The 23,511-nt window shown below is 52.3% G+C and overlaps 1 protein-coding gene across 6 annotated transcripts in view; it reads right to left on the bottom strand.

Moving 5' to 3' along the window:
• The window catches only part of UBN1 (ubinuclein 1), a 36,947-nt gene extending 13,944 nt beyond the window's left edge, over nucleotides 1-23,003 (bottom strand). For 3 of the 6 annotated variants that reach the window (XM_054643358.2, XM_054643356.2, XM_054643361.2), the window contains exons 1-15: nucleotides 22,885-23,003; nucleotides 22,022-22,436; nucleotides 20,368-20,454; nucleotides 19,384-19,479; nucleotides 18,755-18,889; nucleotides 18,214-18,317; nucleotides 16,685-17,114; nucleotides 11,359-11,429; nucleotides 8,806-8,935; nucleotides 7,449-7,567; nucleotides 6,843-6,965; nucleotides 5,867-6,010; nucleotides 3,000-3,050; nucleotides 1,879-1,921; nucleotides 347-1,570 (exon numbers count right to left, since the gene is read on the bottom strand). In XM_054643358.2, coding sequence (XP_054499333.1) covers nucleotides 347-1,570; nucleotides 1,879-1,921; nucleotides 3,000-3,050; nucleotides 5,867-6,010; nucleotides 6,843-6,965; nucleotides 7,449-7,567; nucleotides 8,806-8,935; nucleotides 11,359-11,429; nucleotides 16,685-17,114; nucleotides 18,214-18,317; nucleotides 18,755-18,889; nucleotides 19,384-19,479; nucleotides 20,368-20,454; nucleotides 22,022-22,261 — 2,997 coding nt within the window. In that variant the 5' untranslated portion in view covers nucleotides 22,262-22,436; nucleotides 22,885-23,003. The remainder of the gene's footprint in view (nucleotides 1-346; nucleotides 1,571-1,878; nucleotides 1,922-2,999; nucleotides 3,051-5,866; nucleotides 6,011-6,842; nucleotides 6,966-7,448; nucleotides 7,568-8,805; nucleotides 8,936-11,358; nucleotides 11,430-16,684; nucleotides 17,115-18,213; nucleotides 18,318-18,754; nucleotides 18,890-19,383; nucleotides 19,480-20,367; nucleotides 20,455-22,021; nucleotides 22,437-22,884) is intronic. The other 3 variants (XM_054643360.2, XM_054643363.2, XM_054643364.2) reach the window with 3 other exon arrangements.
• Between the last annotated feature and the right edge of the window lie 508 nt (nucleotides 23,004-23,511).

Below are 23,511 nucleotides of genomic sequence, written 5' to 3'. Positions count from 1 at the left end.
TATACTTTTAGTTCATGCAATGAACTTTATCTCTTGTGATAAATTACCTTACTGCACTTTCTCTTAATCCAAATGGGAGCCCTACTGTCCCCATAACTCACAGGGCCAGGGCAGGACCATGACACAGTCTGGGCAATAACTGCCCTTTGGAAGGCAGCACAGTATTCAGCTTAGTGGTTATTTAAGCTGAAAGTGAAAGCTGGAATTCTGGAGGGCAAGCCCAGGGCAAAGGCCATAACTTTCTAGTCTAAAGCAGCTGAAATCCAGACAGTCATTCCAGATTTTTCTTTTGAAGTGCCCCCTTCAGGGCAGCAGTGAGCAGCAGCTGCCAGCAGGGCCCCCTTACCGGGACAGAGGTAGAGGCTGCGGTGCTGCTGACCACAGCTGGCTTTAGGGACGAGGTCAGCAACTTGGCCACGCCCTGGGTGCCCCCACTGGAATCTCCGTTGGAGCCTCCAGGAGGTGCCACCAGGGTCAGCTTCTGGGCCACGGGAGGTTTCTTCACTGAGGAGCTGGAGGCCGGGCGGCCGGAGGCTGAGCCTGGGGACGGGGCTGCCACGCCGGGGAGCAAAGTCCCAGAGGAGCTGCCCTGGTTGGCAGGAGCTCCAGAGGAGCTGCTGGAAGAAGCCCCGTGCTTGGAGAGGGAGCCAGCGACAAAAGGGGATTTGTAAGATTGTCCTGAAGAGCCAGAGCCACTCGAGTGCTTCCCGGCGTAGCTGAGAGAGGATGAGGACAAGCCTTGGCTCTTGTGGGAGCTGCTGGAGTTCTGGGTGCTGCCTGGGGTCGTGGAGGAATGGAAGCTCTGAGCTTTGGTTGATGACTTGACCTGCTGGAGGAGGGAGCGCTGGGGCAGGGGGGTGGAGGATTTGGGATTCTGCAGTTTGACAAAGGGAGCTGGGGAGGTGAAGGTTTTCTGGAGCTGAGCACCAGGGTGGAACACCTTCACCTGAGCGCCCGGCACCGGCGCCGAGGCCGGGGGCCCATGGCCTGGCCTGACCAGGCTGTGGTGCTTCTGTTTAGCCTGGTGGGCATCAGGAAGGATTTTGCTGGGGGAGGCTTGGCAGGAATGCTCTTTGTAATTAGAGTTCTCTGTCTTCTTGTCTTGAGAAGACTGGCCCAAGGCCAGGGCCTGCTCAGCAAGGAAGTTTAGAGGAGACTGGAGGGAACCAGAGGATGATGTAGGGGAAGGGTTGGGCTTTGGAAATGTCCTCTTCTCCTCTGAGGATGCAAGAGCTGGGATCTTCTCTGGTGGAGCTTTTGGAGCTGCAGGAAGAGTAAAGTCAGGGCTCCCTGCTGCCCTGCTGTTCAGCACAGCCAGTTCCTTGGACACAGCTTCCAGGGAGGAGGTGGGGTTGTGAATCAAGTCCTCATCCAAGGAATCATCCTTGAAGGTGGCAGGAGTGGCAGTGCTGCTGGCAGCTTGGGCTGTCCCAAGGGACAAGAGCTCCCTGGTTTGGGCACTGATGCCCAGGGCTCCTCCCTGGGGCTCTGAGGACATGGCCAAGGTGCTGCTCGAGTGCAGGGAAGGGACAGACACCGACAGCTTCTTGTCTGGCTTGCAGGAAGAGTCCTGGAACAACATCACAGGAGAAGGCACAGTCAGAAGAGAGACAGGGTTTACTGCTGAGAAGGGGAGGGAAGGTTCACAATCTGGGGATAAAAAGCAGGACACACATATTCTGTGCCCATGAGCCCCCACTTCCCTCCCAGCTGCCACTGCCATCAATTTTAGCTGCTGTTCCAGTTGTTTTTTCCAAGGCAAATACTGAGAAGAGCCATTTCACAGTAGCTGATACAAAGCTCAAACACAGGGTTCAGGGTGGCAGTCATTTGACATTTGGCACATACCAACCTTGAGAACCAGAAAACAGAACTCACCTTCACTTTCACCTTGGTAGGAGCTATAACTTTCTTCTTCGCCCTGTTTGGAGGAAGACAAGAGAAACATGGCTGAGTGACTGCCCCAAGGAAGGAGCCAGCCAGGGAGCACACCTGGGCCCTGCTGGTGATGATCCACTGAGTCTTTGCAGGGAACAGAGGCAGCATCTCAGGTTGCTAGGATTCAAAACCACATGACATTTGGTTGCTGCTCTTGGAAACCCCAACTCCCACCAGGGAGCTGATCAGGGAGTGGAGCAGAGTCTTGGAATGGCAGCAGAGCAGTGAAACACCCACACACACATCTGCACCAGCTGCAGGACCCCACTGCTGCTGCCCTCCTACAGCGAGGCCCAGAGAGAAACTGGCACAGAGACTGTTCTGCAGAAGTTACACCCTTCTTTTGGCTTCCCAGAAGAAGCAAAAGATGCAAAAGCATCTGCCAAACTCCCAGAGAATAGATCTGGTCAGATGCAACCTCTGGTACAAGACATCCCTGAGCTGCTGGGTGTGTGGCTGAGGGAAGGATGACTCTACACCCTATTCCACTTCCCCTCACTCACCAATTCCAAGAACAGGACTGTCTGCCAAACTGACACCAGCCTAAATCCATGTCCTCATCTGTTATCAACCACCAGCAAGATCCATGAGACCCTTTGGACTAAAGCCCCTGCCCAGCTGGATTCTGATGGCTCTTGGTGAGCCTGCTGCACCCACCTTCACCAGTCTGAGCTCATGGTGCCCCTCCTTGAACCAGGCAACAAGAAAGAGGGAATCCAGAACCCAGCAAGCACCAACTGAACAGGCTGCAGAAATCACACTCCACCTGACCTCCCTGAGCCTCCCAGGCCCAGCACACAGCCCTCACTCCAGGCTGTTGAACCAGAGGCAACCTGGCTTTAAAGTTGTTCTTTTTGAGCTTGCTGAAGGCTAAAGCACCTGAGGAAAGTGTTGGGAGATGTCACATACAAGCAGCTGCTCTCCCTAGGCCTCCCCAAAGGAAGCAGCACTGATCTATGAAGGGGGAGCCAAGCAAGCTCAGGTGTTCCTGCAGGATCCCCCCAGGCCCCAGGGAATGGAGATGAGCAGTTTTCACTCCAGAGGAAGGCTGTGATACTCACAGGACTGATGTGAGGTGTCCGTGTACACGCCTGCTCTCCTTAAACAGTGTCCTAAGAAGGGAAGAGAGCAATGAGAAGTGATATCCAGCAAGACCCAGTAGAGCAGCTGGGATCACTGGAGACAGAGCTGCACAGCACAGCAGGGGACTTGGTGAAACTGAAACCACAGAGAGCAAACAAATATTCAGCCCTTTGCCAGAAGATCATCCTGAGCTGCCCCACACAGTTCTCTCTCTGGGGAGCAATGCTTGTAGGCACTGCAAAGGCCATTGAGGCAGTGGTTGGACAATGCCCAAGGAAAAAGCTCTGCCAGCTTAAAAAGCCAACTGGAGGGGCAGGATCATCACTCAGGGCCTTCCTGCTGCCAGAGATCATCCAAGAGTTCTTCAGGGAGAAAGTTCCCTTCCCGTGCCTCTCAGCCAGCAATGAAGGAGAGAAGGGTCTGTGCTGCCTTTGTGTCCCCAGCCTGGAGCTGAGGTGACTCTGTACATCACAACCCTTTCTGGAAGCACTGACTGAGTACAGCCAATAGACTGAGCTTCATCCAAAGCCTGCACTACTGAGGGTAAAGCAGAGTCTCCCCCCACAAACACGCTCTGACCCAAACCAGCTGCCATTCAGCTGCCCTCCTACATGTCAGGGAGGAGCTACAGGAATGGTTATTCCTTCAGTACTGGCACATGGAATGTGATTCCTGGCTGGTATTAACAGACTTTTGTCTTATTTTTTCTCTTAAAAAGCAAGCTTATGTTAACCTAACATTCTGTTAATCATCTCTTAGTGCTCATGGAGGAAACAGACTCATGGCAGGGCCTCTCTAACTCATCCATGAAATTGCTGCTCTGTCCACCTTCAAGTTCCTCTCACAGATGAACTTCTGAAACCATGATGACAGTGAATCAAGCTGACTTATCCATAAAATTATTACAGTTCTCCTACAGCCACCAATCCTTCCCCATGGCTGTCACACTACCCTCTGCCTTTAAACCACCAAGTCAGAGAGTATCTTGAGTTGGATGGGACCCAGAAAGATCAAGTCCAACTCCAAGTCCCAGCAGGAGAAACCACTGTCCTTGAGCCACTGGAAAGCAACCAGGAAATCAACTCTTACTGAGGTATTACTTACTGTATTTAATTCCACTGGAAGTGCCTCCTATACTGAGTTGTTGTGAACACCTGAATGCCCAACAACAGTTTCACCAGCAAACTTGGAGTTAAAGATTTTAATTTCCTTTTATTTAAAGAAAAGTTTTTACAACTTGGCAAGCTGAGACCCTCAGGCTGGGTATATCTTCATTAACTAAGCAGGAATCTTCCTACATCTCCTAATGCCACCTTTCAGCTCCTGCAGCACCACACTACAACCATGCTGAGCTCTGAGCTTCCTGTGCACATGCAACTGCACCAAACAGCCTTCATGGGCTTCTCCAAGTGCATCTCTGATGTGCCACTCATACTTACTGCTCTTAGGAGCTGCTACCTACATCTTCCTTTACCCCCCAACACCCAGAAAGCAAACTCAGCAGAGAACTCAGCAGAGAAGTCAGCACTGCCCAGCTGGTGAAATGCAAAGAGACAGAACATGGAACAGCTTGGGCTGGAAGGAACCTTAAAGATTCCAAAGTAAGACTGCAGAGTTGTCCTTGCTTTGAAAATAGTGAGCAAAACAAAGCAGGCCAGAAGGTGATGACAGTCCCAGCAGAGGGACTGTGCCATTTGTGTGGCTCTGCCACTGCCAGCTCGAGGGCAGGGATGATGGAGAGTGGGAAAGAGCAGGAAACAGCAGTGAGGGTACAGAAACCACACCAGATTCTACTGACTCCAATAAGCCCCTACAACTTTCCTACTTTGCCTTCTTTTGGGAATACTCCAGAGAAGATATCCCAAAGTGTCTGGAAAATGTATCCTTTGTGATTACAAGTGGATCTTTTGTAATACAGAGCCAAGAAAGCATAGACTGGCCCATGGGCCTGGCCTCAGTGCCAGTTCAGTGCCAGTGGCACCTGTGACATCACCATGGCACCAAGGCTGCTCAGCACTGCCATTCACAGTCCTGGCTGCACTCAGGCATTTGGGAGGTGAAAAGGGACAGAGGCAGGGGGGAGAACATGGTGGAGGGCAGGGCTGCCATTCACAGGGCCCTTCCCAGGCTGGAGAAAGGCACCAACACAAACCTTGTGAAGCTCAGTGAAATCCAGCACCAAGTCCTGCAGCTGGGATGGAACAGCCCTGGGCAGCAGCCCTGCAGGAAAGGACCTGGGGCTCCTGGGGGGCAAGGGAAGGGAAGCCACTGCTGCAGAGGTGTCCTGCTGAGAGCAAACCATGCCCTGATCAGCACCTGGGAGGACACATCTGGACACAGATCCAGCTTCAGGGGCCCCACTATCCAAGAGAGATGCCAACAAACTGGAGACATCCCAAGGAACAGGGACACACAGCAGCCAAGGAGAGGTGAAGGGAACTGGTTTTGCTCAGCCTGGAAAAAGAGAAGCTCCAGGAGAAGCCCCAGGAGGAGTCTAATGGCAGTTTTCCACTACCTAAAGAGTGGTGGGGACAGGAACAGGATGGAGCCAGACCTTTCTCAAAGGTGCACAGTCAAAAACAAAAGCAGGGAATATTCAGTTCAGTGCAGCAAGGGGAATTCTTATAGGAAATAAAGAGAAAAGATCTCATGAAGAGTGATCGAGTACCAGAACAGGAGCCCAGAGATGCTGTGGTAATCTCCATCCTTGGGAATTTCCAAAATTCCACACGCCAAAGCCCTGAGCACTCTGATCTAAGTCTGAAGCCAGCCATTCCCTGAGCAAGGGTAGGACCAATGACCTTCCCAGGTCCCTTGGGACAAGGAATCCTTGGTTCTTGCTCACCTGGCCTGCATCCAGCCTTTTGGCCAAAGGGGCTTCACCTCTCCTTCTAGGAAGGTCTTCACATAATCCTCTAGAGACTGAGCCTTATTCTTGTCAAGGTCATAACCATCCAATTTAATCTTCACCAAGTGGCAAAGCAGCTCCCTGAGGAACAGGAAGATTTCACATACAGTTATGCAGATTGACCTTTCCCACTTGGAGATCATTCTCTTTATCCAGGCTGGATAAATACAGCAAGACACATCTGGCTCTTGCTAACACAACCCTGCACTGCCTCCTCAGGAAAGGAGAAGGGAAAGGCCCAGTCCTTGCTCTGTGTGCACACACATGGATGCACCAGGGAGAAAAGTCTTGTCACCCCTTCCCAGTGTGATCTCCTGAACCAGCTGAGGCAGCAAACCAGTGCCAGAGCCACAGGCACCAGTAACAACCACAGAACTGAACCTCTCTGCAAGGAGAGGGCAGGAAGCACAGCTGGCTATGTCCTACATGGATCAGCAGCACAAACCGATTTGTTCCAGAATAGGAAGAAAAAGACAGCAGGACTGATTTTCCTTTTACCCTTTGGTACTCTCCCCTGTTCTCCCCTCCTCTGTCAGCCCCAAGTGCCAGGGGCAGCAGAACCCAACAGCTTCAACTGCTTCCAGAACCAGAACCTGGGCATGTCAAGAGTCTGGGCTGTAGGATTCAGCAATTCAGCTGAATGCCTTCTGCTCCCAAAGATCTGACTCTCTCTTTTGGACTCTCAGCACTTCTCTCAGGGTTAGCCTGGGCCTGAAATCAGCTTCAGGGTGAGATGCAATAAATGCAGAAATGGTTTCCACAACCAACACCACGTGCCACGAACCTCCAAGCTGACTGCTCCTACAGGTGATCAGCACTGCTTTGTAAACAAAACAGACACCAAAATGCTTCACTGCCAACTGCAAAGAGTAAGACAGTTCATGAATTTGCTTAATATCTGAGTTATTCAAACCTGATTTCATCATTCCACTGGAATTTCTTCCGTGGGCCCGCGACACGCTTCCCTCCCTTTTCTTCATCCTCATCATCATCAGAACAAACTCGCTGTTCTTTGTCTTTTTCCTCTTCCAGCATCCTAAAATGGAGACAGAAAAGGTGGAAGTGATCATCCTGCAGGTTCAAGTAGATACTTAATCTATTTAATACTGCAGATTAAGAATCTCTGAACAGCACTGGACAGAGGTCTCAGTATCAGCAACCTCTGGCTCAGGGTGCAAGCTGAGCTATGGGCTGAAGGTTAAGAAATCTCCCAACATTTTGTAATAGAGATGACAGCACTAATCTAGCCTGACTGTTCCCAGGCTGCCATGTTCCTAAGGACATGCCTGCACATGCAAAACCCTTCAGCCAAACTCTGGTCCCATCAGTGCTGCTGTAGCTGGCATGGCCACAGACAGCACAAAGAACACACACAGCTCAGTCAGGCCAATCAATGCCCATCAGCAAATGTAACCCACGGAACAAAAAGAGGTGGCAAACTTCAGGTGAGCAGCCTCCAGGCCACAGGGAGCCTGCTGGGAAAAGCCACAGAGGGGGAATGAGCAAATGAGGAGCTTACTTGGCAAACTTGGCCTGAGTATGGGCTTGGCATTCCTCCTGGTACTTGGCCACCTGCTCTGGCATGGCCCTTCCAATGGCTTCCTTCAGCTTCTGCAGAGGCTCCTTCAGGCGCCCACCCTGCAGCGAGCACAGAGCTGTCAGCACAACAGCCTGCACTGGCTGATAACTTACACAGTTCCCATGTATTTACAGAAGGCTGAGCAATAATCTGTATTAAGAAACCTTAGTTCACTACAGGTGGAATTGATTAGTTCTTTAATTAAAACATTGTCACCGTTAGTTAATTAACAAATCACCCTTTGGTAAAAAAATCTCCATTACACATTCCACATGTTCACAATAGCAGGTGCAGCAAGTTAAGAATTGGTTCTCATTCTTTTCTCTGATCTTCTCACAGATTTTTCCCAGAACAATGCCTGGGAAAGTGTCAGAACCCAGGACATCCCTCTGGCTGCCCTGGATGGCTCGAGCCCCTGCCAGGGGGCTCAGAGACCTTGGCACGAAGCCAAAGACACCTATGCCTTGGATTTTAACCCATGGAGAAAATTACCAGCTTTATGTGAAGATTTACAAGCCACAAGAGTTTAAGTAGAATGATAGTTAGTTTGTCACAGGGTGAAAAAGTAAAATGTTGAAGTTTTTAGAATGGGGGTTCAGAAGCCAAGATGGAGGGATTTGGGCATGCCTTGCCCTTCTTCTTTCTTCTTAGCCTCCATCTTCTGGGTGATGGTGGCACTTTTGGATTGGTTTAGAGTAGAAACACACTGTCTAACATAGGTGATAGGTATTGGAAAATGATTGTAAATAATGTACAGGTAGTTTTTAGTATAAAAGGATAACACTGCCAAGAGGGCGGTCAGTGTGCCACCGACCAAACTGCTAGACCTCAGCAGGTCAGGAAAAGAAGGTTAGATAGATAACAAATAAATAGAATAACAAATAAATAGATAGATAACAATAACAAATAAAAGCATGTTAGATAGAATGATAGATAACAGAGATTAAACAACCTTGACAACCAGAGCCAAAGAATCCTGACTCCTTCTTCAATTTCAGGGCTGGGAAAAAAAGACTTTCTAACACCTCGGGGTCATCTCAGCCACAGAGACTCCGAGAGGAAAGCTGTGTGTTTCTCTCTGTGGCAAGAGAGCTGCTGCCACACAGAACACCCCAACATGTTCCCATGGCTGGGACATCAAAATCCAGCCAGCTCCAGCCCCCACCCAGCCACCGTGCCGGGCCGGTGCCCCACGGAGGACACAGGGTTTGGGGACAGCAACAGCCACACTGTGCTCAGCAGAGCCACCACCCCCCAGGCTACACCCCCCCCCCAGGCCTGGTGGCCTCCTCCTCACCTGCTCGTAGAGGTAGAGCCTGCGGGCTCTCTTCAGGAGCGTGTCCTTGCTGCAGGGGAAGAAGGCGGCCAGGTGGGCGTAGACCCCCGAGCGCACCTGGCTGCTGAGCTCCCGCGTCTGCAGCTCGATGCTGGGGACAAACACAGCCTTAGCAGGACTGCCAGCCAGCCCTGAGCCACCAGGGCCACCCTGAGGGGACTGGGAGGCAGGGACAGTGTAGCAGGCCATGGGCTTGCCAGGGCTCCGTGGAGAGCAGAGGCTTAAAGATAGGAAATGCCATGTCCTGGTGAAATAGCAAGAAGCCCCTCTCTTCCACCTTTCAGACCCCAGCTTATCTCTCTGTAACCCCATAGGTCACTTTCCCTTAACCCCTGCTATTGGACAATTTCTGATCCCCCTATACCCTGTATAATGGGCTGGTTTAGCCCATTCTGGTAAGAAGAGCTGGAACTCATCACAGGCCCCCAGTAAAGACATCGCTGTGGAACCCCAGAGCAGCCTTCTCTCTCTCTCTGGAACTCACCAAGAGCTGATAATCACCAAAGAGCTGATATCCCTTCTGCTTGCTAAAGGTAGCCAGCAGCTGAGAGCTGCCTGGGTCTTGGACAGTCTGTCCCCATAAAAGACTAAGCTATCCAGCCTGTGCTGCCTGCTCGGGGGCAAACCTGCTCTCAGCAGGAGGCTGGGACAGGACAGAGGGATGAAGGACAAGGTAAACTGCCTGAAGGTTCTCTGGATTCTAGGATCAATAGGTTTTATCCCAAGCTGTGCTTTGAATCTGCTCTGGGAGTAGCTGCAGAAGGAACAAGTGGCAGTCTGCAGTCTCATCTGCTCTCCCTGGCAGCTGCAGGCAGGAGGGTCAAGCAATGAAATGAGAAGTGCACACTGGTTATGTCAGGTGCTGTGGCAGTGGAATTCTGGACAACACAAAATCAAACTTTATCCCTTGGGTTTCAACTTCCAAGTGAGTAGATGAGAGAGATCAGCATGTGCCAAACCCATCTACACAATTAAACAGAAATTAAGAGCCTGGCTTTTAAAGCCACTTCTCAGTGTCAGAAAGTGTAAAAAATGCCAAATGATTAATCATCACCATCATTAAAGTCACAGAATGCTTTGAATTGGAAGGGACCTTAAAGCTCATTTTATTCCACCCCCTGCCATGGCAGGGACACCTCCCACTGTCCCAGGCTGCTCCAAGCCCTGCCCAGCCTGGCCTTGGGCACTGCCAGGGATCCAGGGGCAGCCCCAGCTGCTCTGGGCACCCTGTGCCAGGGCCTGCCCACCCTCACAGGGAACAATTCCTAATTCCCAATATCCCATCCAGCCCTGCCCTCTGGCAGTGGGAGCCATTCCCTGTGTCCTGTCCCTCTATGCCTTGTCCCCAGTCCCTCTCCAGCTCTCCTGGAGTCCCTTTAGGCCCTGCAAGGGGCTCTGAGGTGTCCCTGGAGCTTCTTCTCTCCAGGTGAGCACCCCCAGCTCTCCCAGCCTGGCTCCAGAGGGGCTCCAGCCCTTGGGACATCTCCATGGGCTCCCCTGGACTCTCTCCAGCAGCTCCAGGTCCTGCTGCTGTTGGCCCAGGGCTGGGGCAGCTCTGCAGGTGGGGTCTCACCTGAGGGGGCAGAATCCCCCCCTTCCCTGCTGGCCATGCTGGGGGAGTTTCAGCCCAGGGGGTTCTGGGTGCACAGAGGGGGGAGCATGTCCAGCCTCTCACCCACCAACAGCCCAAATTCTTCTCTCAATCTATATTCATCTCTGGGGTTGCCCTGATCCAAATTGTGCAGCAAAATTGTACAAATCTGTCTAAATCTCCTCTGAGTGAGGCTGAAGTGATCAGTTTGCCACCAGACAAGGACTGTTGGTGCAGCCAGCACTGGAATGCTGGAAGGTGGTAATCAGCCCTGGAAATGAGAGGGAAACCGAGTCCCAAACTCCCCTTGGCACTTCCCTGCAAGTGCCTGGATAAACCTTAATGAAATTAAAGCCTGGGTGTCAGTATTATTGCACTGATCACAAAACCCTGTGCATTCATCAGTCCTCTCCAGGCTCTGGCAGAAGAATGAAGCCATTATCTGCAGCTGCCTGAGCAACACTGGCACTCTGTAATTTGGGGCCTCAAAACACAGAGCAGGAATGGAATTCCTCCAGTTTTCCCAGAGAACCAGTTGAACCCAGCACCCTTATCCCAGTTATAAACAATTCTACATAGCATGCAAGTTAAGTAGCAAAAACATACCTGACATCTCTCACAGGGAGAGATTTACTTGCATCAAGCTAAACTCACAGGTCAAGTGACCGAATTTAGGCACATAAATATCAGGCAGCATCTTGAGAACAGGAGGCCTGGATACATTCCCTCCAACACTCTCCTAGCTCATCATATTTCAACTGAAAGCCATTTATAGGAGACTTTCATGTTATTCTGGGCATGTTCTGCCTGAAAGACCTGTACAAGGACAACCCCACAATTCCTGCTGAACCTGCTCCTGAATTTACCAAAAATGCTCTGCCTAATGCTCTCCTTTCCCACACCTCTCTGCTGGCAGCACTTACTCCAGTATGATGTTGTTGATGTCCTGAGTGAAGAATCTCTGCTTGCCTTCTCCCTCAGCAGCTCTGGCAGCCTGGAAGTCAGGAAATAACACAAATCATCAGCACTTCACAGCTGGCACAAGCAGCCAGGTGTCTTCAAAACCACCCCAGAACTACTGCAAAACAAGGCACAGTTTTATTATTTGTGTTTGTGTAATAAAACACAAACTCTGTCACAGCAGAAGTGTGAACCTCTCCAGTTCAGATCCCTGCCTGACCTGATAGCACCTGGTGACCTTGCCAGCCTGGATTCTCCTCTCCAGAGGCACTGGAGTCACCACTCTGGAGTGTTTCCTGGGAAAAAGGAGGTGACTTCTCTGGCAAACTTGCCATGGGGACAACAACAGCTTCAGGGCATGGTTTTAACTTCTCAGTAGATGGAGGAATATGAGCTCAGAACTTGTCCCTGGACCAGGAAAGCTCAAACTTATCACATCTAAGGAAGGTTGAGGAGACTTATCACCAGGTTTTCTAGATCCATCTGGAAACTAAGCTAAGACACCAACAGAGAAGAGTCACAGCCACAGGGGATGTGTTACTCCCAGTCAACACCATGGAAACAAAAAAAAGTCCAGTTCAGGAAGCTTCCAGAGCTATGACTGCAGCTCACAAAGTGCTGCCCAAAAACATCACACCCATGAAAAATATGTCCAGCAGGAAAATTATTCCAAGAGATGAATGAGATAGTTACAAATTGCCAAGAGCTTTCAGTTTTTTCTGAGTGGAGATATAAACAAAGCTGGGATTTGGCACAAGGCACCACCATGAGTTAGTGATTCCTTGCACAGGGGAGCAGACCAGGAGAGGATTTTGAAATCTCATGATTTACCATTCCAAAGTTGAGGCAGGCAAGCAATTAATTTATGCCCAGAGGGTGAACATTCCTCCCTGCCAGCAGCAGGTGATGTCAAAGGAGAAGACTCAATGCTAAGGAGAATCCTCAACAGGAGAATTACTCAGGAAGGAGAGGGTTAAAGTCAAAGCAGTTCAAGCAGAAGAGGAAATGCCTGGAGGCTCAGGAGATGCTCCCACCTCTGGGATGAAGAGACTTGGCTCTCAGGCAGAGGCCCAGCACCTCTTCAGTGCCACCTGAGCTCATGTCCCACAGCACTAACTCACCCACAGGTTTCAGTTTCTTTTCTTAACATCCACAATCCAGCAACAAGAGACACAGCAGCAGGAAAATCTAAGCAGGAAATCAGTGGGGACCCTGCTATTAAACTGTTTCACAACACCATAACCATTAACCTGATACCATGGCACTTCCAAAACATTCTCCTTTAACTCAGATAGAGTCCCAAACAGCTGTTTTGGTGCTTTCTGAAACAGAAACATCCACCAACAGCCCATTATTTTTATCAGCTGTGGCAATACTTGCTTCAGTTCCTCCTCCCCTCCCATCTGCTCACCCCCAGTGCACAACTCAGCAGAACAGTTCTTAAGAGCAGTTTATCTTCAGTGACAGCAGTTACTCAGCATCCCTCACTTCAGCAAGAGGTGCTCTGAACTGGAGTGCCCCAGGAGGCAGAACCACCACAGAGCTCCAAGGACACGTTTATGACTTAAAATCAGGGTTTAAAACCACACCAGCAGCAGGAACACAACCTCCCAGCACTTGTTGATAGGCTGAGGGTGACAGCCTCACACCACAAGGCTGGAAGCACACTGTGACAGGCCAGGAAGGGATCCCTGACCAGCACCCTGTACTTTCCTTCTCCAAAACAGGCTGGAGCTTCCCAAAGCACACCACACTATGGAGAAGATGGGTGAGTCCCACAGGAGCCCAGCTGCAGGAGGTGAAAAGGCATAAGATCATCCTTCTAGACATTAATATATTTCACTCCCTTGTTGGAACCCTGGTTGCTGAGAATTTCAGACTTTCTGTGCTGCCAGGCACTGACCCCAGGAGAACACTGCACTGACCTGAGGCTGTGGAGAAGCTTCCAAAATGGAATGACAGAACTGGGATTGTGGGGGTGGAGTTTGAACAGAAGTGTGTAATATCTCATGGTAGAAAACTCAAAGGGTTTAGAATATAGCAATATATATAAAGCAAGATGGAGGTTTTAGGGCAGAGGCTGCTCCTTCTTCACCCTCGTCTCCATGGGTTTGGGTGGTTTTGTGTAATTGGATACAAAGTCCACATTGCAGGCATGGGTGGTTGGTTATTGGGTTAAAAGTAAAAATAATTTAGGTGTCATTTCTTAATTGGATAGTTTAGCCTTAAAAGGCCCTGTTGAGAGAGATACATAGCCATTTTCTACCTTGTTAGAGCAAACCACTGTAGAACTCACAGCTTGTGAGATTGTAACATAGATAAGAACTAATAAACAACTGAGTCTGACAAGAAATACTGTCTGGTGATTTAATCCTGACTTTGGCAGAAAAGAAGCAAAGAATCCATTACTCCCTAAATGGGACCCCAACAACCAGATGTTAAAAATGGCTGAGGGACTCAAATTGCCAAATTGGTGCAGCTCCAGTGGTACCCAAGCTTCAGCAAAGGATCTGCCTGTGACATGGAAATGGTTCTAGCAATCCTCAAGCCCCATCTACAGGGCTTTCCAGGCCTTCTCCCAGGGCAGAACTGTGGCAATGCTTTCCAGCTGCATTATTTTACACACACAACAATGTGCACCCCTTCAGTGTCCTGACCAGCACAGCACATTAAAAATATTATGGTGGATTTGTCCTTGTCATGGTTTAACCCCAGCCTGCAACTCAGCCCCACACAGCTGCTGCTCCCTCACCCAGGTGGGATGGGGCAGGAAATCACAAAGGTAAAAGTGAGAAAACCCATGGGCTGAGACAAGGCAGTGTAACAGGGAAAGCAAAAGCCATACAAGCAAAGAAAACAAGGAATTCTTTCCCCACTTCCCATGGACAGGCAGGTGTTGAGCCATCCCCAGGACAGCAGGGCTCCATCCATCACATATGTATCATGTGGGAAAACAAATGCCATCACTCCAAACATCCCCCTCCTCCTCTTCCCCCAGTTTTATATGCTGATCATGATCCCCCTGTCTGGGATGTCCCTGTTGGGATCAGCTGTCCTGGCTGTCCCCTCCCAGCTCCTCCTGCCCCCCAGGCCCCTCACTGGCAGTGTGGGGTGGGAGCAGCAAAGGCCTTGGCATTGGGTGAGCACTCCCTGCTCAGTAACAAAACATTCCTGGGTTACCAGCTCTCTTCACAACACAATTCAAAACTGCCCCCAAACAGCCACTCTGGAGAAAATTACCTCCATCCCAGCCCAAACCAGCCCTCCAGGCTCAGTAATTCACATTTCAGTCCATTCATGTCAAACTGACTTTGGAAATTACTGCTTGCACCAGGTCCATACCTTTCCAAGAGGGTAAAGAAGGAATCCTGGTCAGATGTGACCTCAAGTGTCACATTCAGTACCTGACAGGATCCAGCACTTGGACATCACTTGACATCAAGAAAATCACTTAGAGGAAACTGAGTGACACAAAGGTGTGATCCCAGTGGATCTGAGAAACTCCCCCATGGAATGTGCTCTGTCCCTGGGTGCTGCCACACACTCCCAGCAGAGCTGTGCCCTCCTGTCACTGTCACACAGACAGAGCTGTCCCCTCCTGTCACACACACACAGCTGTGCCCTCCTGTCACTGTCACACACACAGAGCTGTGCCCATCCTGTCACACACAGAGCTGTCCCCTCCTGTCACTGTCACACACAGAGCTGTGCCCTCCTGTCACTGTCACACACACAGAGCTGTGCCCTCCTGTCACACACAGAGCTGTGCCCTCCTGTCACTGTCACACACAGAGCTGTGCCCTCCTGTCACTGTCACACACAGAGCTGTGCCCTTCCTGTCACTGTCACACAGACAGAGCTGTGCCCTCCTGTCACTGTCACACACACAGAGCTGTGCCCTTCCTGTCACACACAGAGCTGTGCCCTTCCTGTCACTGTCACACACAGAGCTGTGCCCTCCTGTCACTGTCACACACACAGAGCTGTGCCCTTCCTGTCACACACAGAGCTGTGCCCTTCCTGTCACTGTCACACACAGAGCTGTGCCCTCCTGTCACTGTCACACACTCCCAGCAGAGCTGTGCCCTCCTGTCACTGTCACACACAGAGCTGTGCCCTTCCTGTCACACACACAGAGCTGTGCCCTCCTGTCACTGTCACACACAGAGCTGTGCCCTCCTGTCACTGTCACACACACAGAGCTGTGCCCTTCCTGTTACTGTCACACACAGAATTGTGCCCTCCTGTCACTGTCACACACAGAGCTGTGCCCTTCCTGTTACTGTCACACACAGAGCTGTGCCCTCCTGCCACTGTCACACACACAGAGCTGTGCCCTCCTGCCACTGTCACACACAGAGCCAGCAGAGCTGTGCCCTCCTGTCACTGTCACACACACAGAGCTGTGCCCTTCCTGTTACTGTCACACACAGAGCTGTGCCCTCCTGCCACTGTCACACACACAGAGCTGTGCCCTCCTGTCACTGTCACACACACAGAGCTGTGCCCATCCTGTCACTGTCACACACACAGAGCTGTGCCCATCCTGTCACTGTCACACAGACAGAGCTGTGCCCTTCCTGTCACTGTCACACACACAGAGCTGTGCCCATCCTGTCACACACACAGAGCCAGCAGAGCTGTGCCCTCCTGTCACTGTCACACACAGAGCTGTGCCCTCCTGTCACTGTCACACACAGAGCTGTGCCCTCCTGTCACTGTCACACACACAGAGCTGTGCCCATCCTGTCACACACTCACACGCTCCTGTCACACACACACACACCCTCCTGTCACACACACACACACACATCCCCTCCTGTCACACACACATATCCCTTCCTGTCACACTCCCAGCAGAGCTGTGCCCTCCTGTCACAGACACTCCTGTCACACACACACACACATACATCCCTTCCTGTCACACACACACACACATATCCCTTCCTGTCACACTCCCTGCAGAGCTGTGCCCTCCTGTCACAGACACTCCTGTCACACGCACACACACACATCCCTTCCTGTCCCCCACACACACACACATCCCTTCCTGTCACACTCCCTGCAGAGCTGTGCCCTCCTGTCACAGACACTCCTGTCACACACACACACCCTCCTGTCACACTCCCAGCAGAGCTGTGCCCTCCTGTCACAGACACTCCTGTCACACACACACACACATACATCCCTTCCTGTCACACACACACACACACACACACATCCCTTCCTGTCACACTCCCTGCAGAGCTGTGCCCCTGCCAGCCCCAGTGCCCCCAGGAGCTGCTGTACCTGAGCCAGTTCCTTGATCCTTTTCTCCAGGGCGGCTGGCAGCCCCTCTGGGAGGGATGGTGGCTGCTTGAACTCCTGCTCCAAGGCAGGGTCGCTGCCATCCTCCAGCTCAGGGCAGGGGCTGCCCTCGGGGGACTCGCTGAGGAGCCGCTCCAGGTCCAGCTCGCTCAGGGACTCCATGGCTGAGGCTGCCTGGAGCAGGTCACTGTCACTGGCGTGGCCAAAGAGGGACAGCAGAGGGTCAGCCATGGCCTCTGCCTCCCTTGGGGCTGCAGGGTCTGCTGGGGAAGGGGTCGCCGCTTTCTGCTCTTCGTCTTTTTTCTTCTGAGCATCCTTCTCCTTCTGGAATTTCTTCAGCATCTCCTTGACACTGAGAGCTCCAGAGTATTTCTTCTTCTTCTTCTCCTTACTTGCATTTAATGCTGTGAAGCTGCAAACAGAGGGTAGAGGGGGAAAGGGAACTGAATACAAGGTCAAGGAGCAGACAGGGTCCCTTGTCCCCCAGTTCACTTCAGGCACAACTCCCTGGAAAGTCTTAGCTCCTTAACAGATTACAGCAGAAAAAGTATTTTACAGCTTCTAAAAGTCTCAGGGTTCTTTCTGGCTATTCACCTCAGTTCAGAGAAGGCTGTCCTGACTCACTGCAGAGAGGTGCTGGGGCCTAAACCACCTCCACAAAGCTCTGCTTTCATTTAGCTACATGAAATTATTGTTATTCCAGCGAGGAAGGTTGGGAAATGCACAATTAGTACAGAGGAACTGAGGCAGGACAGAGTTAGTGTGAAGTTTTCTGCTGTGTTAAAACCAGGAGAGCAAATTCCTTTCTTTGCTCACTTTGAAGGAATCACACACTGATAATATCAGACACATGGGCTGCTGCTGCCCAAAAGCAGATCCATGCAGGAAAAAATAAATTACAAAGAATAGTTAAAGGAAGAAGGAAAAAACTGAGGAGGAAAATACAAGAAATTAATGAAAAGCAACAGATATAGATACTGAAAGAGACAGGTCAGGCAGACCAAAGCATGGACAGAGCTACAGCACAAGATGACTCACAACAAAAAGAAAAATCATTCCATTTTACAGCCCAAAAGCTATAAAAGAGCTGAGCACTCATCCAAGAAATACTTTGGACAGGAGTACAAAGGACTGCCCAGAGAGAGCAGTAACACAGCCTGCCTTGTAACCTCTCCCTCCCTGGCAGCCCCGAGCCCTTCCCACCTGCCTTTCCTCCCACAGCTTCATCCCAACAGTTGTCATTTTTCTCTCTCCTCTCCAGACTTGTTCCCATTAAACAGAGCTCCAAAAACACCACTCCTGCAGCCAGCTGTGCCTCTCTCTGCTCACACACTGCTGCTCTGGAGCTGTGCTCCTTCCCTCTTTCCACCTTGGGAAACAACAGGGGTTTTCCTGTTGGTGTTTGCAAAGTGCATTGAAGCCACCCCACACTGCAACGTGTTCCTACTGCAGCCCCCTGGAACCCTGAAACAAGGTGCTGAGCAGCAAGAATTGCCTCCTCCCCTCCTTACCCAGCTTTTGGAAACTTGGACTTCTTTGATTTCTTTTCCTTGTCATAAGAATCATCCTTCTTCTTCTTCTTTATTTTTTCACCCCCATCTTTCAACTTCCGCTTCTGTAGAGGGTTAAGAACGAGTCACAATCAAAGAGTTTCCCACAACATTACCAGCACTCCCAGAGCCACTTTGGGACCTCTCCCAGGCATGTGAAAACACAGGATCATTAACCCAACCCCCCTACATCCCTCACCATGGTTCTGGCACGTGTTGCCTTAGCATTTGACAGCATCCCCATAATGCTGTGACTTCCAGGGTGACAGGGAGCTGCTGCCACCTCTGCTCTGGGAACCAGGTAACCCCACCAGAGTCTTATCCATGCCAGACATGCTTCATTTTACTCAGAAATTTTAGGATACAATGGGATTTCAAGTACCTATCCCTATTCTGTCCACACCACGTCACAAATCTCTCCCACTCTGGATGTTAACACACTTTCATGCAGCAAGCTCCGAGCTGTAACAGAGGGAATCATTGAGAAAGCTGCCTTCCTGACCTTGGGACACTTCTTCTTCTTCTCTTTGACATAGTCATCCTCAGACTCAGAGGCCTGCCGGAACTGCAGCGTTCCTGAGTTGATGTAGAACCCTCCATACTTGGTGGTGAGAGAGGCAGGAACCAGCTCATCATACTGCAAATGACAGAGAACACTTCATTGGCACTGGGACCTGGTTACTTCATTCCACAGCTCAGCTGCTTGGAGGATGCAGTGGGATTCATGGAATCACAAAACATGCTGAGCTGGAAGGGACCCATCAGATTGAGTCCAGCTCCTGGCCCTGCACAGACACCCCAACAACCCCAATGTGCATCCCTGAGAGCATTGTCCAAATGCTCTGGAGCTCACACAGGCTTGGTGCTGTGGCTCTGAGAAAGCTGTTCCTTGAAAGGGGAAGAACCTTTTCCTGATATCCCACCTAAAGCTCCCTGACTCAGCTCCAGCCATGTCCTCAAGTCCTGTCCCTGATCACGAGGAGGTTGTGCTCCCCCAGGAGCACACTGGAATGCCCACCAGCATCTCCTGCCATGCAGCTGCCCCAGAGCTCTCACTCCCTGGCCCTGGCAGCCTCGTGGCTCAGTCCCAGAGCAGGTTCAGCCTCCCCTCAGCCACCTTTAGGCACTCACAGCTTCCGAGTTGTCGATGAAGGAGTCGGACTCATCATAGCCATAGCCCATATCAATCAAATCCTGGATCCGGTCCTTCCTGCGCCTCTTGCCACCCTGAACAAGAAACATGGACACTGGGATCACTTTTCCATCCCAGCACCACAGGGATACCCTGACACAGGACAGCAGCACTGGCTCCAGGACACAAAAGCTACAGCAGAACCAAAGCAGGGCTGGCTCTCATCGCACTGTGCTCCCAGGGTGTGGTAAATCCAGTTTGAAGCCTTGTCATAGAAACAAAACAGTGCAGGCAAATGAAAAACTGCCAGCCAGACTCCACACTGAACTGGGTCTGCATCCCTTCAACACTCCTGCCAGGGCTCTCTTCCATAGGGCTTGCTCTTCCCTAAGTGCTCCAGCAGGTACAGACTCAGTGCTGCAGACATCACACACACACAGTGTGCCAGGGTGACCCACGGGCCAAATCTGTGCCACAAAACAACACACAACTTGCTACCCCAAAGTGCCAAAGGGTATAAAAACCACAGTGTGATTTTAGTGCCAGCCACAGAAATAATGCAAAAGGAAGAACAGCAAGGAACAGGTAGGAGAGATCCATGCAGCAGTGTCCTGAGGGCAGTGTCCTCATCACAGCCCCATGCCCAGAGACTTGGAACATTCCATCCTGCCACAGCAACAAGGCCTAGGAATTCATTTTTGCTTAAGGAAAAGTCAATTTTATCAATCACAGTAAGTGATTTGCTGCTCACTTTAGTTCATGTAATTTCCTTTAATCAGACTCATCTGATTTAAGAATGAATCTGAACTATTTTTGCAGCCCTGAGACAGAAAAAGAACATAAAAACCAGCACATAGCAGCCAGGATAAAGGACTGAGGGAGAACAGGAACTTGAGAGCCAGTGAGCATTAAAAGCACTGCCTGAGACCTGAACAGCACTGCCCAGCCCAGAGAACAACATAATTTAAAGAAAAAACACTTACATATTTTTCTTCAAACTTCCTAGCAAGAGCCTCCACTTTATGCCTTTCCTTTTCCTCATCATTGAAGGGATCAGCTGGGTCTTTCTTCTGCAGAAACAGAAGGGATAAAACAATGACAGCCAATCTTGTCACAGTGCCACCAAAACTGCAGGAATTAAACCCATCCTGACTGGAGCAGCTGGGCAGAAGCTCAGCTAAATCCACCTTTAGGACAGTGCTGATCAACATCATCATCAGTGACAGGGACAGTGGGATCAGGGCACTCTCAGCATGTCTGGGGATGCCACCCAGCAGTGTGGGGTGGCTGACACACCTGAGGGATGGGAGGGCATCCAGAGGGACCTGGCAAGGCTGGAGAGCTGGGACCATGGAACCCCACGAGGTTCCACCAAGCCAAATGCTGGAGCTGCACCTGGAACCTGTGGGATCAGTCCAAGCTGGGAGAGGAAGGGATTCAGAGCAGCCCTGGGGGAAGGATTTGGGCTGTTGGTGGGTGACAGCTGGACCTGCCCTGGCTGTGAGCACCCAGAAACTCCCCTGGGCTGGGCTGAGCCCTGGTAGGGGCAGCAGTGGGGGGGATTCTGCCCCTCTGCCCCCTCAGGTGAGACCCCACCTGCAGAGCTGCCCCAGCCCTGGGCCAACAGCAGCAGGACCTGGAGCTGCTGGAGAGAGTCCAGGGGAGGCCAAGGACTGGAGTCCCTCTGCTCTGGAGCCAGGCTGGGAGAGCTGGGGGTGCTCACCTGGAGAGGAGAAGGCTCCAGGGACACCTCAGAGCCCCTTGCAGGGCCTGAAGGGGCTCCAGGAGAGCTGGAGAGGGACTGGGGACAAGGGAAGGAGGGACAGGACACAGGGAATGGCTCCCACTGCCAGAGGGCAGGGCTGGATGGGATATTGGGAATAAGGAATTGTTCCCTGGGAGGGTGGGCAGGCCCTGGCACAGGGTGCCCAGAGCAGCTGGGGCTGCCCCTGGATCCCTGGCAGTGCCCAAGGCCAGGTTGGGCAGGGCTTGGAGCAGCCTGGGACAGTGGGAGGTGTCCCTGCCATGGCAGGGGTGGAATGGGATGGGCTTTAAGGTCCCTTCCAACCCAAACTCTGCTGGGATTCTGAGAGTGTCCATGTGGTTTGGATGCTCTCCCAGCTCGTTTTGTACCTGCCTCTGCTTCTCACAACCCTCAAAAAAAACCCCAAAAATTAAATGGCATAAAACATCAACTGACTGCTAACAGTCCTGAAGGCAAACAGTGAAAGGAACAGAATCCAGTAAGTTTGTTTTCATAGACAAACACTCCTAACTCAAACTTTAGATGTTACAGTTTTCATTCATGTCTGCTTTGGTGCTCTTTGGAAAACAGCTCCTTAGCACTGCCAGCTGCCCAGGTACCAAAACTCACTTTAGATCTACTGATCGAGCATCACATCCCACAGCTGCCACAGCACAACACCCTCCCAACACCAAATTCCAGCATTGCAAAGGAGTGCCCCAGCATGGCCTGACAACAAGCACCCCAGCCTGTGGGTCAGTTCTCCTGCCTGCAGGATGTTCACCCGCCCTCCTCCCCCCTCGCAGCAAACACAGACCCAGCTCTCATAACAGCCATGCTGAGACAGCCCTTGAGACCTTCAGCTCCAGCACAGATCCCCCAGGGACACTCACCTTGTCACCTGAAGAACTCCCTTTTACTTTCCCCCGACAGCTCTTGAGGAGATCGGGGTAGAAGAACTCGGGGCAGCGTTTGTGGTCGGGCTCGAAGAGGGTCAGAGTGATGCGCACGGCCGTGGCCGCCGGCTCCGCCTCCGGGGGCTGCTCTGCCTCGTCCTTCCGAGACCTCTTGAGGAAGCTGCTGCTCAGGGGCCCGTGCAGAGTGGTGAACGACACCCTGTGGGGCTCTGTCATGGCTATGGCCGAGCCTTACCAGGCCTCACGGCATCGTCCCCATCGCATTAGGAAAGGTCTGTGGGGCTGCACTCTGGGTTTCACCGCGGGTAACGGAGGATGCTGGCAGCGGAACAAGGGCTTTGCTTTTGGAGTTTTCCCGGGAAGTGACAAAGGGCCGTGCTGCGAGCGCTCGCTGCAATCATTAGAGAGAAAAAGGAGAGAAAGAAAGAAGTCAAGCCTTGTACCAGTCTTCCCTCCAGCACTGGAAGTTCCTCGCTATCCCTCCAGCTCCATCGCGGCTCTCTCTCCTCGCACCACACCGCTCCATTGGGAAGGGCTGAAGGAAATCCAGCTGCGGGCAACAAAACGAGCCCGCCACACTCGCTCTGACGCGGCCCGGGAGCCCTGGGCACGAACACCGGGCCGGGCTGCACCTCCCGGGCCGGGGCTGCACCTCCCGGGCCGGGGCTGAGCTCCGGCCGCGCGATGTCCGGCTGCACGGAGGCCCGCTCACCGCTGTCTCTGGGACAGGGGCCGAGCGGGGCCCAGGGCTGAGCGGGGCCCGGGCAGGCAGCTCCGCCGGAGGGAGCGGAGGGGCGGCCCGAGGCCGCGGTGCCGGTGCCGGGCCCGCCCTCACTCACCGCCGGCGGGACGCAGCCGCCGCCGCCGCTCCGGGCCCGCTCCGGCCCCGCGCCCGCGTCACGTGGGCGGTGCTGCCCTCGCGCCGGGCCGCGCGCGCCACGGCCAATCAGCGACCGCTCCAGCGGCCACGCCTCGCACAGCGACCAATCAGCGGCCGCCGCCGCGGCCACACCTCGCGGGAAAGGCTCGCGGACGGCAGCCCCTTGCCACGTGATCGCGGCGGGCCAATCCCCGGCGTCGGCACCGCCCCGTCCCGGCGGCCCGCGCGCGGCGGCGGGAGGGGCGGGAAGATGGCGGCGGCCCCTGAGGGAGCGGCGGAGCGCGGGCGGGGAGCGCACGGAGAGGCTGCCCGAGCCCGCTTCACTCACACAGCAGCGTTTGGTGGAGTGTCATAAAAATCAGTGGCGTTAAACCTCCAGGAAGCTGCGTTCGTCCTGCCCCTCGTGTCCCTTAAGCAAGCTGAGGTTTCTTCCATAGAATGAAATGCAATGTAGGGAATGTAACGATAAGGGACAACAGAGTAATCTGATATATCTCTATCTTTAGTGGCTCGCGTGGATGAGGCTGCAGGCCTGTGCTGGAAGATGACAAAGACTCCCAGCAGCCACTGAACCTCTTCGAGACTT

The sequence above is a fragment of the Agelaius phoeniceus genome, chromosome 16 (genome assembly GCF_051311805.1).
Source record: "Agelaius phoeniceus isolate bAgePho1 chromosome 16, bAgePho1.hap1, whole genome shotgun sequence".
In the NCBI taxonomy this organism is placed as follows: domain Eukaryota; kingdom Metazoa; phylum Chordata; class Aves; order Passeriformes; family Icteridae; genus Agelaius; species Agelaius phoeniceus.
Note: the sequence above shows the minus strand (reverse complement) of the source record. Positions and strands in the feature narration are given on the sequence as shown.